The sequence below is a fragment of the Scyliorhinus canicula genome, chromosome 12 (genome assembly GCF_902713615.1).
Source record: "Scyliorhinus canicula chromosome 12, sScyCan1.1, whole genome shotgun sequence".
Taxonomy (NCBI): Eukaryota; Metazoa; Chordata; class Chondrichthyes; order Carcharhiniformes; family Scyliorhinidae; genus Scyliorhinus; species Scyliorhinus canicula.
Genome location: NC_052157.1, coordinates 119,098,340 through 119,113,323, shown reverse-complemented (window position 1 = coordinate 119,113,323; position 14,984 = coordinate 119,098,340). Strand labels below are relative to the sequence as shown.

Below are 14,984 nucleotides of genomic sequence, written 5' to 3'. Positions count from 1 at the left end.
TTTCCTTTGATTACGACTCCAACCAGCGTAGATTTTTTCTCCTGATCCCCATTGACTTCAGTTTCTTTAGGGTGACTTGATGCTACACCTGGTGAATTGCTGGATTCAGTTAGTGGGTAATAACGATGTATTCACTTGTGACCCTACAAATAGACCAAGATTGAAACTGTGGAGTTTAGGTGAGGATATTTATGTTTTTAATATGTATCTCTAATGCATGTAAAGATCCAGTTCTACAAACACTGATCAGAAGTAGGTATTTCAGCCCCTGGAACCTTCTCCGCCATTTAATAAGATCATGACATCTGATAGTAACCTCATATCTGCATCCCCCCTACTACTGATACCCTATCCTTGTTTACCAAGAATTGATCCACCTTGGTCTTTAAAATATTCTGACTTTGCTTCCACCACCTTTTCAGGGACAGAATTCCAATGATTCACGATCCTCACATGTTGCTTAGTTTTAATGGGCAATCCCTTATTTCTAAACAGTGACCCTTCATTCTCGATTGTCTCGCAAGAAGAACTATCCACCCTGTCAAGACTCCTCAGGATCTTCTATGTTTCAATCAAATTGCCTCTTACTCTTCTAAACTCCAGAGGATACAAGCCCAGCCTGTCCAACCTTTCCTCGTACAACGGCCCACCCATTCCAGGTATTAGTCAGAAAATACTGGACAATCTCAGCAGGACTGACAACATTCATGGAGAGAGAAGGGAGCTAACGTTTCATGCCTGGATGACTCTTTGTCAAAGCTCACCTCTGAGATTGTCCCACATATTCAGATTCCAGCAGCCGCAGTAATTTGCTTTTATATTAGTCTGATAAACCTTCTCTGAACTGCCTCCAACACATTTACATCCGGCCTGAAAAAGTAGGCGAATACTGTATATGGCACTCCAAATGCGGTCTCACTAATGCCCTGTACAAGTGAAGCAAAACCTCCCTACTTTTGTATTCATAGCCCCTTGCAATTAATGATGACATTCTATTAATTTTCCTAATTACTTGCTATACCTATGTACTAGGCTTTTGCGACTCATGCACTAAGACATCCAGATCCCTCTGCACCTTAGAGATCTGCCATATCTCACCATTTAGAAAATATGCTTCTCTTTTATTTCCAATTACAACCTTGACAAGTATAGAACGAACTTAACATTTAAATTCATTATTAAGCAAAGAATAACACGTTTTTCCAAATATTACTGTCAGTACTCTGGGATTTGCAGCGACACAAAGCTGGGTGTGAGAGCTGGGAGGATGCAGAGATGCTTCAGTGTGATTTGGATAAGTTGAATGAGTGGGTAAATGCTTGACAGATTCAGTATAATGTGGATAAATGTGAGGTTACCCAGCTCGGTAGCAAAATCAAGGAGCAAAATTTTTATCTGAATGGCTTTAGATTGAGAGAGAGGAATGTACAACAAGACTTGGGTGTTCTTGTACCGCAGTCACTGGAGAAAGCATGCAGGCGCAACAGGCGGTAAAGAAGGAAAATGGTATGTTGACCTTCATATCGAGAGGATTCAAGTACAGGACCAGGAATGCCTTGCTGCAATTTTACAGGGCCTTGGTGAGGCCACTCCTGTAATACTGTGTGCAGTTCTGGTCTCTGAAGAACGATGTGGTGGGAGTGCAGTGAAGGTTTACCAGACATTCCTGGGATGGCAGGACTGACGTACGAGGAGAGAAGGTTCCAGGGAATGGTGAGAGAAGCCCGAAACGGGATCTGCGCCCGGTGTCAAACAGTTGCGATGCTCCTGGCCTGCTCCACCTGACGTGATCCGGTTCACGCCCTTGCTGGGCATGAACCAGATTAACATATTAAAAGGAGCCTTAACATATTCAAACTGGACTTACTTTCTTTAATCATTAATGGGACATGGACGTTGCTGGCAAAATAATTGTAGCCCTTGAGTAGGTGGTGTTGTGTCACCTTCTTGAACAATACAAGCCATGCGGTGTAGGTACATCTGCAGTGTTGTCAAGTAAGAATGTGTCAGAAAATTGTGTCACACAAGAACAACTAACGTTTATATAGCGCTATTAAAATGCCCCAGTGCACTTCACAGAAGCATTCTAAAGCAAAATTAGACCGCGAAGCTACGTAAGGCGATAAAAGGGCCGATGGATAAATGCGTGGTCAAAGAGATAGCTTTTAAGGTGTGACTTGAAGAAAGATAGAGAGGCCGAGAGGTTTAGAGTGGGAATTTAAGAACTTAGCACACAGGCAGCTGCAGATACAGCCACCAATGGTGGAGCAATTAAAATGGGGGACACTCAAAAAGCCAGAGTTAAATGACCGCAGATACCTCACACAAACAATCTAAATAATGGAATAAAATTTCTTCCTCAAAGACTATTTCTATCAATTCATTCAAGGAATTGAGGGCATTTCAACATTGATTACAGTCCACTATCAGTCCTTACACCAAATGAAAGTAGAAATTCAAACATTGTGACAGGTAGTATTTTGTAATCCCTTGATACCTAACACAGTGCAGTATGTTCTTCTGTCACATATTGATGATTGCAGATTCTCTGTCCTATCATTCTAGGAGGACTTCCCTTTGGTGGAGCAGGAGGTCTTCCATGGCGTGTACCTGGAGGCTTTGCAGGAACTGTGCCTGGCGGAGTTCCTGGAGGAATTGCAGGTATAAATTGAGAACAATTTGGATTGTTTGCAATGAGTAAAAAGTGTTTGTTTAACATTGTTAGTCTTCCCATATAGTTTGTTCGCATCCTTTTGTAGCATAATTGTAGTCTTTCACTTTGTATCAATGCTGCTTTATATCAACATAGTCCAAAGAAGTCTGAATTCAAGAAGGCATACAGCATGCTTGCCTTCATCGGACGGGGTATTGAGTACAAGAGTTGGCAGGTCATGTTACAGTTGTATAGGACTTTGGTTCGGCCACATTTGGAATACTGCGTGCAGTTCTGGTCGCCACATTACCAGAAGGATGTGGATGCCTTGGAGGGGGTGCAGAGGAGGTTCACCAGGATGTTGCCTGGTATGGAGGGTGCTAGCTATGAAGAAAGGTTGAGTAGATTAGGATTGTTTTCGTTGGAAAGACGGAGGTTGAGGGGGGACCTGATTGAGGTCTACAAAATTATGAGAGGTATGGACAGGGTGGATAGCAACAAGCTTTTCCCAAGAGTGGGGGTGTCAGTTACAAGGGGTCACGATTTCAAAGTGAGAGGGGGAAAGTTTAAGGGAGATGTGCATGGAAAGTTTTTTACGCAGAGGGTGGTGGGTGCCTGGAACGCTTTACCAGCGGAGGTGGTAGAGGCGGGCATGATAGCATCATTTAAGAAGCATCTAGACAGGTATATGAATGGGCGGGAACAGAGGGAAGTAGACCTTGGAAAATAGGAGACAGGTTTAGATAAAGGATCTGGATCGGCGCAGGCTGGGAGGGCCGAAGGGTCTGTTCCTGTGCTGTAATTTTCTTTGTTCTTTGTTCTTTGTTCACTGTCAGTGCCTGACATGGAAACAAAGTGGAGTCTATTGTTGTAGTGCTAGACTCTTGTATGAAATAAAAGCAAATTACTGCGGATGCTGGAATCTGAATCGAAAGAGAAAATGCTGGAAAATCTCAGTAAGTCTGGAAGCATCTGTAGGGAGAGAAAAGATCTAACGTTTTGAGTCCGATGACTATTTGACAAATGCTGCCAGACTTGCTGAGATTTTCCAGCATTTTCTCTTTTGTTTCTTATATGAAATAGTTGCAGGAGAACCAGGTACAGAATGATCGTTTATTAGCCAATGCATTGGCAGAGCACAACCTCAGAGAAGGGTCTCTGGAGCTGACTCTACCCAACTGAAAAATCACGTGATATTTATACATTGTAGGTCATGTAATCAAAGGCATTATTTTGATTAAAACATAGCCTATTTCAAACTTGACATTAAACAGGCTTACAGGTGTTCACACAGGCAGAGTGAATATTTTCTACTCTTACCTTTCTATGACTCTGTCCCTAATCTCTTTTCTTGGTGTTAGCACTGTTGGTTGACTCTGCTTCGTTAGCTCTATGAAAACCAAGTTAGACTGAGAAACATGCGGCTGAGGGTCTTGCAGATGGTGTCTGAAAAGCACACTTGCTGAGTTCACTAAAGCACCAGCTAGACTAAAAAACATGCTGTTGAGGAATTTGCTACGTGAACATCCAGTTGGCATAGTTTGTGTATTTTTGGCACATCAGCATGTTACTGGTTGGTACCTTTATCCTGACTGTGGAGTTTTCCTCTGCTGTTCGAATATACTAGACTGCACCATATAAGTTCAAAAAATCCCTGAGACCCCCTTAATAGATTATAATTGTTGATTGCCCTAATAAATTATTGTAATTAAACAATATTCGTTCATCACCCCACCTGCTCTACCCTTGGCCCTCTTCTATCTCTGATCTGTAGGCCGCCTCTCTGCAGCATCTTCTGAAAATAGTGTCAAGTATCACATGTCCACCAACAACATTTTTTTAATGTATTCGCTCATGTGATATGGGTCACCTTTCAGCAACATCCATATTCCATAACTGAGTGGAGAAAAAACAAATCAGCTCAACCACATCACTGCCTCTGTCTCCTTCCATTGCCTTTGATTTGTTATGCTGCTTGTCCAACATTCAGAATTGGCTGGAAAAAATGTTCCATAGATATTAGGAAGACCAAAGCCGCTGGCTTAGATATTACCAGGGACAGGTTGTACAGACTGCAGTTGAGGATGGGAAACACCCCTGAATGTTTTGTCATTGACAGGTTCCCCACCTGGAAGTCAGCCCGATTGGTAGGCTTAGTTTGCAGTCAAGCCAGGCAGACCCTGGAACATGTTGAAGTACCACATTGTTCCAATCATGAGCCTGAGACCAGGGTCTTTGATCCTATGGAGGGGAGGCGGGGTTGTTGCCAACACCTGGATCTGCGTAGGGGTGGGAAGAAGAGGAGATGTCTGGTCATGGCAGAGGTCCATCCTTGACACCAGAGAAGGTCTTTGTACAAGGAGGGTCTTACGTGAACAGGTTAGAGGGACTGGGAGAAAGCACTCTGGCTCTTACTGATCCACAAATAAAGGTCCTTCACCCCAAACCTGCATTCACCTCACTTCAGTTGCCAGGTTTCCCGAGATTTGGGAAAGCTGGCTGGCCACAATGAAATCAGGTTATCAGAGGCTGCCAACCTCGTTTAAAATATTTAAATTGCCAATTTTCTTCCAAAAATGGTGGGTTGGAGGCAGGTTTGTAATAATTGAAATTTTAAACTCTGACCCAACCCAACATCTTTCGGTGTTAAAATCCAGCTCATTGACTTTTGACAGAGCCCCAAATTCAATTTCCTAACCACAAACCCCATCTCTCTCTCTGGCAACTGTTTTAGATTGAAGTAGACCGTTTTCAATCTTGGTAACCTATTTGAGCCCAGTTGAGGTTGCACCTCTGTATCCCCTGAACACCATTCACTTCCGCCCCAGTTTGAAACTCTCAACCACGTCTTTGTTACCTCAGGCTCATCTGGCCAACCTCTCACATCAGGGATGAGAAATTTGGCAGAATCCAAACTTTTCAATAATGGTTTCCATCTCTTGACATCCCCCCCCCCCACCCCCCTGACTTCTGCACCCCCTTGGCAGCTGCTGCCTTCAATGTCACCAAAACCAGAAGGGACTCTCAGAAAGCCCAGAAAAACACTTCCATTAACAGGGCCAGGAGCAGAAGCAGGGGAGCTGTCACTCATCTCACCAGGATGGCGCACTCTGCTGCTGACCACTTGGTGCATCGTGGAAGGTGGGGTTTGGCAGACTGAGGGAGAGGAAGCAGCGCAGCGAAGTTTGGTCGGCTCGGGGGAGGAGTGGGTCGGACCAGAGAAGCTGAAGCCTGTCAGTCCCAGGGAGGAAGGAGAAAAAGGGAGCAGGCGGAGTGTCAGCTTGTTGAATTGAGGCTGGTTTTCAGTCACACTGACCTTGGTTCACAAACTCATAACCTTGTTTTTTTTAATCACAATATCTGAATACTGCTGAATCTAACAAATAGGAGTCAACCTAAAGCTTCAAAGGAAAACCAATTAATCCTGATCACAGACAGGGTTCTCGTGGCAAAAAACTTTGTTCTTCGACCTGACTATGGATCTTGCTGTTCGCATAACATAATCAGTCAGGAATAGTAAACTTTTACCTCAAATTTATCAATAGCGGACCATTTTTTTTCAAAGAATACCTGTCACTTTATTGGAAAGCCCTTTTGAAGGGTGAATGCTCTTAAGGATAGGGCCAAGGAGCAAAATAATAGGAGAGAAAAGCCAACAGACACTCGATGTGTGGAAAATAAAGGTTTGCAAAGAATATAAGGTGAGTTTTCCCCACTTTGTATCCATTAGGACTGCCAGCCCTCCAGGCTTGCTCTGGAATCTCCCGGAATTAAAGATGGATCTCCAGACCATTTCTGCGGGCAAACTTTTCTGGGAGAAAAATTGTAAAGCCATTTTAAAGAATTGTGTTTTTGTTTGCTTTATTTATTAGTTAGGGGAACACTGTTTGACAGTTAAGAATAATCTAATCAGGTGAATTAAGAACCTGTTCATTTTCCAATTGGGCATGAGAAGGCGATGCATTGTGGTGATGGGCAGTTCAGTTTTGTCCCCAGGCTGCTGAGTGAGTGAGTGAGGGGACAATGGTTTGGGAAAAGGTGCTGCTAGAGTGTGGCCATCGCTGGCAAGGCCAATATTTATTGATCATCGCTAATTATGCTTGAAAAGGTGGTAGTGAGTTAAAATGGGATCTAATTAGAAAACAGTCTGTGAAGCATTTGTACCCTTTGCATGTATATAATCCAGCAAGCTCATGTTTTTTTTGGTGTGGATTTTGTCTTGTCACACGTGTACTAACTAGATTGAACGCTGAAATGCTGAGGTCACTTTGATGATATTTAGAAATGCATCAGTCTCGATGGGAATAGAAGGCAAAGAAATGTAAAATAAATATTTGCCCACTCGAAGCCCAATAATTCCACCAATTTGAAGCAGCCTAGAAGCATTTGCATTTCACTACAAATCATTAAAAAAGGGTTGACACAATTTCTTGTCTCAAAACATTTTCAGGCCATTTTTGCCTTCAGCCATTCTAGCCTTTTGAAAATTCGTAATGGAACAAATGATGGAGGCTAGAATATTTAATTGGAAAAGACTCCTCAGATGGGTGAAATTTAAAATGGCATCCGATCTCTTACTGGGGAGTTCCGATGGGCAGAGCTCCCCAGTGTACAAAACAGGGCTATATGTGGCCTCAGCCAAGCATTACCCGCTGAGGCCCCTTACACAACCCTGCGACCGCTGGGAAACACCCAGCTAAACGCGCTCACTATAGGACTTTGTTCCTAATTAGTTGAATCATGCCCAAAGATCCCTAAATCTGTTTAAGTCCATGATCGGATGACCATCTGTTTTCCAAGATCGAACAAAGTCCAACCACACCTCATAAGCATTTAATAGATCATCTTTCTCATAAATGTCATCTGCAAATTGTAGTAGAGGTTCCAAACCATCACCACCAGCTGTCAGACATCCATCTCACAAAAGATTTTACTTCCTGTAGGAATTGACAGGGCCAAGGCCATACCTTGTTTCCTTTTCGGTAGGAACGTAACCTGCGTCCTCGCATCCATTTTATTTTCCACTGGTTGTATGTTTCAGACTCCAAGATCATTGGAGGTTAATCGTAACTTGACAATTTACTCCTGCTCTCTGCCATTTTCCACATGGTTACTAGGATTGTAGTCTTGTTTCAATTTATTTTTCATAAGTTTCATACCCTCATCTTTAAGAAACCATCCTCTGCTACTATGTTACATTCCAAAACGTCAATTGGTGAAGGATAGTACTGGAGCCAAACTACAAAAAATTTTCGGCATTTGTTTGCAGAGTTACACATTACAGTGCTTCCTAACCCACCAGCCACAGTTTCAGTCTGTATCTATTTATCGGGGTATAAGTTAATACCCATCAGCTGTATACAGCTAAGCACAATCAACATACAATTAACAAGAAGTTCATAGAGGAGTGTGAGAGGAGATTGAAAACATTGCAAGATTGCAGTGAGAAATCTGAATGCCAGTTTGGAGTTTGGAGCTCCTGAGCTGACGTCAAGATTTAAAAGTGACGCAGAGAAAGTGGAAGCAGCTGACTGGGTGTGTACAATATCCTTATTGCTTATAGTTTGTAAGGTCTTATTTTGTCGTTCATAGTTGTAAGGGCTCTATTCCACAGTAATGATGTACAGGGAACAAGAGCCCTCGGGTAATTGATATCTCATTTTAAGTATCTTCTAAAAGGTTTACTTTAAAGGAGTAAGTCATGGCAGGAGAGCTCAAAACCGCGGTGTGCTCCCCCTGCTCTAGGTGGGAAGCCGAGAACATTTCCAGTGCCCGGGGCCTGCATGTGTGCAGGAAATGTCTCCAGCTGAAGCTCCTGGAAGCCCGGGTTTCGGAGCAGCAGCTGGGGACACTGTGGTGCATCCGTGAGATGGAGGGTACTGTGGATAACACGTATGGAGAGGTGGTCACACCGAAGGCTAAGACTCCACAAGCAGAAAGGGAATGGGTGACTACCAGGCAGAGCAAGAGGGCTAAACAGGCAGTGCAGGAATCTCCTGCGGCCATTCCCCTTCAAAACACAGATATTGTCTTGGATACTGTTGGAGGGAATGGCCTATCAGGGAAAATCCGCATCAGCCAAATTCGTTGCACCACTGCATGGAGGAGAAGTAGAAAGTGTGGGAATGCAATAGTAATAGGCAATTGAATTGTAATGGGAAATAGATAGGTTTATATGGCCGCAAACAAGATTCTAGGATGGCTTGATGCCTTCCGATGCAAGGTCAAGGATGTCTCAGACAGCTATAGGACATTCTGAGGGGCAGGATAAACAGCCAATGATCATGGTACAAATTGTACAATCATGAGTTCATCTTTTAGAATGTAAGTATGAAATTTGTCCCTATCTTTTTGGAACTTTTACCATATTTACTTTAACTTTTGAAACTCTATTCTCCATTGTTATCACCTGAGAAAAAGATTATTTGTAGTGTTGCGAGACTATTCAACATATCAAAGCACTAATTCCATCAACCCAACCAACCTGTCTTTCCTACAATTCCCATTTTTAAATTGTTTGTTCTTCTTTATCCATTCAAACACCAAAATACATTCCCAATTATTGGATTCCTTTTTCATTTTATCACAATTTCCTAAAACTGGGAAAGGAAAAACAGACTGCGATCAGAAAAGACAGAGTACAAATCTAAGAGTAAATCGGCAGATAAGGCAGCCATTTACAAAAGTAATAAAAGGACAAAAGTAAAGGCGATGTAGTTGAATGCACCTAGGGCGCAATTCTCCGCCCCCCACGACGGGTGGGAGAATAGCGGGAGGGCCTTCCCGACATTTTTGCCGCCCTCCCGCTATTCTCCCACCCCCCCCGCCGAAGTCCCGACCCGAATCGCTGCCGCCGTTTTTTTACGGCCGGCAGCGATTCTCAGCTGTTAGATGGGCCGAAGTCCCAGCCCTTTCCGCCGTTTTTACGAACGGCAAACACACCTGGTCTTGCCGTTCGTAAAAACGGCGTCACAAACTCGCTTTTTATAACTATGGCACCGATTGGGACGGCAGTACCACGGCCGTGCCAAGGGTGCCATGGGCCCGCGATCGGTGGGCACCGATCGCGGGCAGCGGGCCCGATGCCCGCGCACTACTTGTCCTTCCGCCGCCCCGCAGTATCCATTCGCGGGGCGGCTGAGGGGCAACCCGGACCGCGCATGCGCGGGTTTCGCGCAAAAACACGATGACGTCACCCGCGCATGCGCGGGTTGGAGTCTTCCAAACTGCGCATGTGCGGCTGACGTCATATGACGCGTCAGCCGGCGCTAACTCCGGCAAGCGGGCTTAACGATTTTCGTTAAGCCCGTCTTGCCGGAGCCTACGGCGTCGGGCTGCTAGCCCCGACCGGGGACCAGAATCGGTCCCCGGTCGGGAAGGGGCGCGCTGCCGTAAAACCCGCCCGGGTTTTACGGCAGCTTTACGATTTCTCCCGTTTTGGGAGAATCTCGCCCCTAGCATTCGAAACAAAACAGATGACTTGATATTGCAAATACAAATAGATAGGTACCATCTGATAGCCATTACAGAGGCATGGCTGCAGTATGATTTAGATTGGGACCTGAATATTGAAGGGTGCATGACATTTGGGAAGGACAAGCATATAGGAGAAGGTAGTTGGGGGGGGGGGGGGGTGGCTCTGTTTATAATGGTATCAGCACACGAGAGAGGGATGACCTAAGTTCAGGAAGCCAGGATGTAGAAATGGTTTAAGGAGATATGAGAAATGATAAAGGCAAGAAATCACTTGTGGGAGGGCATCCTAACAGTAACCACATGGTATGATGGCGTATAAAGGAAAAAACAATAGGAGTTTGTCAGAAAAGTAAACGATAACCATGGGGATTTTTACTCTACATGTAGATTGGAAAAGTCAAATGGCAAAGACAGCCTCGATGAGGAATTCATCAAATGTTTTCAGGATAGTTTGTTGGATAAGCACACCTGGCACCAAACCTGGTATTGTGCAGTGAGGTGGTATTAATTTATAATGTCATAGTGAAAGCATCTCCAAGTAGCAACAATCATAATATAAATAATTTTACCTTCAATTTGAGGGAGAGAGGATTGAGTCCAAGAGTCCATTTTAAACTTAAATAAGGACAATTATGAGGACATGAATGTAGGACTACCTGAAGTGAACGAGCAAATTAGGCTAGGAGATGGGCCAATAGAGATACAGTGGCAGACATTTAAGGGGATATTTCAGAAAACAAGGAATAATTAAATTTTAATGATAAAGAAAAATTCCAAGGGGTTGACCCACCAACCATGGTTAACTAGAAAGGTAGTAGCAGACTTAAAGAAAAAGCACATCATTGCTGAAAAGTGGGTGGCAGGTCAAAATATTGGACAGAATATAAAATATAGCAAAGAATGACTAAAACATTAAGAGGAGGGTAAAATTAGAGTGAGGGACAAAATTAGCGAGAAATATAAAGACAGATAGGAAGAGTGTCTCCAGATATTTAAATAAGAAAAAAGAAAACAAAGTGAACGTTGGTCCTCTAGAAAGTGAGTCTGGGGAATTAATAATGGAAAATAAGGACATAACAGATTAATTGAACAGGTATGTTTCATCTGTCTTCACTAAAGAGGATACAAGTAACATCCCTAAAATAACTGCAAATCAGGAAATGGAAAGGAGGAAGGAACTCAAGAAATTACAATCACCAGGAAAGTGGTATTGAGCAAATTGTTAGTCTGCGGGCTGACAATTCCCTTGGTTCTGATGGACTTCATCCAATCGCTTTTAAAAGAAGTGGCTAGTGAGATAGTTGATGCGATAGTTGATTTTAATTTCCCAAATTCTCTCAATTTGGGGAAATTGAAAAATTGCGAATGCAATTACTTTATTCAAAAAGGTTGGGAAACAGAAAGCAGGAAACTACAAACCAGTTAGCTTAAGTAAAATATTAGAAGCTGTAATCAGGCAGATTCAACATAGTTTTGTGAAAGGGAAGTCATGTATTAAAGAAGTAACATGCTGTGGATGTACTGTACTTAGATTTCCAGAAGGCATTTAATAAGGTGCCACATCAATGGTTGCTGCAGAAAATAAAATCTCATGGTGCAGGGGGTAACATATTGGCATGAATAGAAGATTGACTATCTAACAGGAAACAAGAGTAGGCATAAATGGGTAATTTTCTGGTTGATAAGATGTAAAAAGTGACGTGCTACAGGATATAGTGTGGGGCCGCATTTCTTACAATTTATAAGAATGACTTAGATGAAGGGACTGAAAGTATATTTGCAAAATTTACTGAAGGCACAAAGATGGGTAGGAAAGTAAGTTGTGAAGAGGACATACGAAGACTACAAAGGGATATATAGACAAGTTAAGTGAATGGGCACTGATCTGGTAAAAGGAGCATCATGTGGGCAAATATGAAATTGTCCGTTTCTTCAGGATGACTAAAAAATAAGCATATTTTTAAATGGTGAGAAATTGCGGAGCTCTTGAGATACAGAGGGATCTGGGTGTCCTCGTGCATGAATAGCAAAAGGTTAGTATGTAGTAATCAGGAAAGCTAATATAAGGTTATCATTTATTGTGAGGGGAATTGTATTCAAAAGTAGAGAGTTTATGTTTCAGTTTTACAGGGCATTGATGAGACCACATCTGGGATACTGTGTGCAGTATTGATGAGTCTGTAGCTGAGCTCATCTTTTCTGACTTGATTAAGTCAAAGTGCTGCCTGCATTGGATACAATTTTAGGATGTTCATGTCTACCATCTTCCCTTCGAGTTTTTCTGTGTCTTAATGTTCTTTCTGCTGCCACCTTGATTTGGATGATGGACAAAAACAGTTGGCAGAAACTATCGGCTGCCACCAAGCTTCGCCTTGGGTTCGGGTTTAGATGGGGTTTCTTTAGTGTTTTCCCATTTCCCTCAGAATGATACCCTAGACTGTTATTCACAAAAAACATTCATGTTTATTTTGAGATCCACGCACATCTCAGTGCTCCACACAAGGTATTTCTGCTTCCCACAAGATGTCTCACAGTCATGTGACATTACACCATAACTATATCAGTAGTTATCCCATGCTGCCCATTGGACCTAGTCAGAAGCAACTTCTGAGTTATTATCAAGCCCGAAGTGTGAAATGTGGGCCGGAATTCTCCAGCCGCTGGGATTCTCTTTTCCCACCGGCAATGCATCCCTGTCCATGGATTTCCCAGAGGCATGTGGTGGCTTCATTGTGAAATCCCATTGACAAGCAGAGGGAGTAAGAGGGTCCCGCCATCATCAAACGGCGCATAGCCAAGAAACATGCAGCTGGGGAGGCCAGAGAATCCTACCTGCAAAGTGGCAATCACTCAACGAGAAGGTTGCCAGGGGATCAGCACCGTTCAAGTCCGAGAAATAGAAGACCCGCAGAAACTGTCTGTCAACGTTTTATGTCAGTTTCAAAAGTTTCCAGGGAATATCAGTAATAGTGTGTCAAACAATATTCCCAAAGAACGCTGCTCTTAGAATGCAGATTTTCTGTTGGAGAAGTCATTGTCGTTCGTTGAGCAAAGATTGCCAGAGTATCCAGTGAGGTTGGGAAATCTGTTGGTAGCATATCCATTCCGTAAGCTTCTCTGTGCCCATTGTAGCCATCCGGATCTATTTTGTATAATGTTTCTCTTGCTACTTTTTTTGTACACAACCTGTTGTAATGCCATACAAAAGAATGGACAATTGCAACGCTGTATGTCAGAAATGAGAATTAATGGACAAGAAACCTATTCGTATTCCATGTTCTCAGATTTGAAAAGATGCATTCAGATTGAATAATTTAGTAGTTACTTTTAGCTGTAAAGACGCATTGCTGTTTATCAACAAAATGTTACCAATTCTTCTACTCTCTATGTAAATGGTCTCTGGTTTGTCATAACTTGTCAATTCTTTGTTATTGTAGGTGGATACGCATCAGCTAAAGCTGCTAAATATGGAGGTAAATCTTCCTACTTTCATAGTTTGTAAGAACATTAAATTATTACTGCATTAGAAAGCATAGCGTATTATTAAGAACAATGGGCGGGATTCTCTTTAGCCCAACGCCGATATCGGCGATCGGGCAGAGAATCCCTTTTTACGACCGAATCGGGGCGGCGCCTGTTTTTGGATGCTCCGCCCCCTCCAAAATGGCGTCATCGGGGAGTACGCCGCACACCGTTGGAACGGCCTCAGGACGTCACCTGAAGTCCCTCCCCCGATGCTCTGTCCCCGGTGGGCCAACTTCACGATGGTGTGGAACACTTGTGCTCTCAGTTTTCTCAACCTCGCGTGGCGGCTGCGGACTGTGTCCAGCGCCGCCACAGTTGGGGGGGGGGGGGAGAGCCGTGCTGCTGGCCGAGGGAGCTTTGGCGAGGGCTGGGGGGCCTGGTGAGGGGTGGTCCGAGGGTGCCGAGGGGAGCAATATTTGGCAGGTCTGGTCAGCCCGCAGCCTGCGCCATATTGTACGGCGTGACCGCTGTAAGTTGTCACATTGCGCATGCATGGCCCCGAACCCGCCATTCTCTGGCAGATTTTGGCACGGGAGCCACGGGTTTTAGCCGGCGCCGCTACTAACCCCTCACCAGTCCCAGAATCGGTGAGTGTTCAGCCCCGATTTTGCCGTCGTAAAACGCCTCTGTTCCCACGCCGGCGCTATCCAATGTTTGGCAAGTATACAAGGTATATAACTATTAAATCCATGATCATATAAAGAATGAACTTCACATAGAGTTACAATAGTTCTCTCATGGCAAGAAGCTTTGTCAAATATTGCGAACAACCCTGCTCACTTTACTGTTCACAACATGTTGGCTTTATTGTGATGACATTTGAGAAGCTGTGCCTGATACTGAGGTTGTAGCTTCATGAATTGAACAATATCCATTGCTTTAAGTACGTGGGGAATTTGGAGAACGAGCCAGACATTTTGCAATACTGTCTGGTCTTCATTACAAGGGTTTTGTCCAGGGAGGACCTTAGATGCCAAATGAGGAACACTCAGTGAAAGACACAATCCTGGACCTTGACCAATATGAAATGTTCAGTTAGCAGCAGCAAATTATTTAAAGCGAGACCAGAATGTGGAAAGTATGGAATTAGTAAGGTAGACCAGCGGAAATCAAATAGCTAAATCAAATGGCTGCCGAGGTGGTAACGGGGTCACAAACTATTCAATGTTATTTTCTTTTGCAGTTCTTCATTGATAATTGTTTCATGTCCTTTTGACTATTTAAAGCTGGTGGCTTATTTTAATACTTTCTACTAGATTTTAAGTAATATTTTTCCTCTTGTGATATTTATTTGCCATTCCAACAGTGACTGCCAGTAATAGAATGGATG

General features: G+C 43.5%; 1 protein-coding gene across 6 annotated transcripts in view; it reads left to right on the top strand.

The window, feature by feature from the left end:
• LOC119974725 (elastin-like) overlaps positions 1-14,984 on the top strand; it is a 290,086-nt gene that overhangs the window by 108,014 nt on the left and 167,088 nt on the right. For all 6 annotated transcript variants that reach the window (XM_038813896.1, XM_038813894.1, XM_038813895.1 and 3 more), the window contains exons 16-17: positions 2,566-2,661; positions 13,567-13,602. In XM_038813896.1, coding sequence (XP_038669824.1) covers positions 2,566-2,661; positions 13,567-13,602 — 132 coding nt within the window. The remainder of the gene's footprint in view (positions 1-2,565; positions 2,662-13,566; positions 13,603-14,984) is intronic.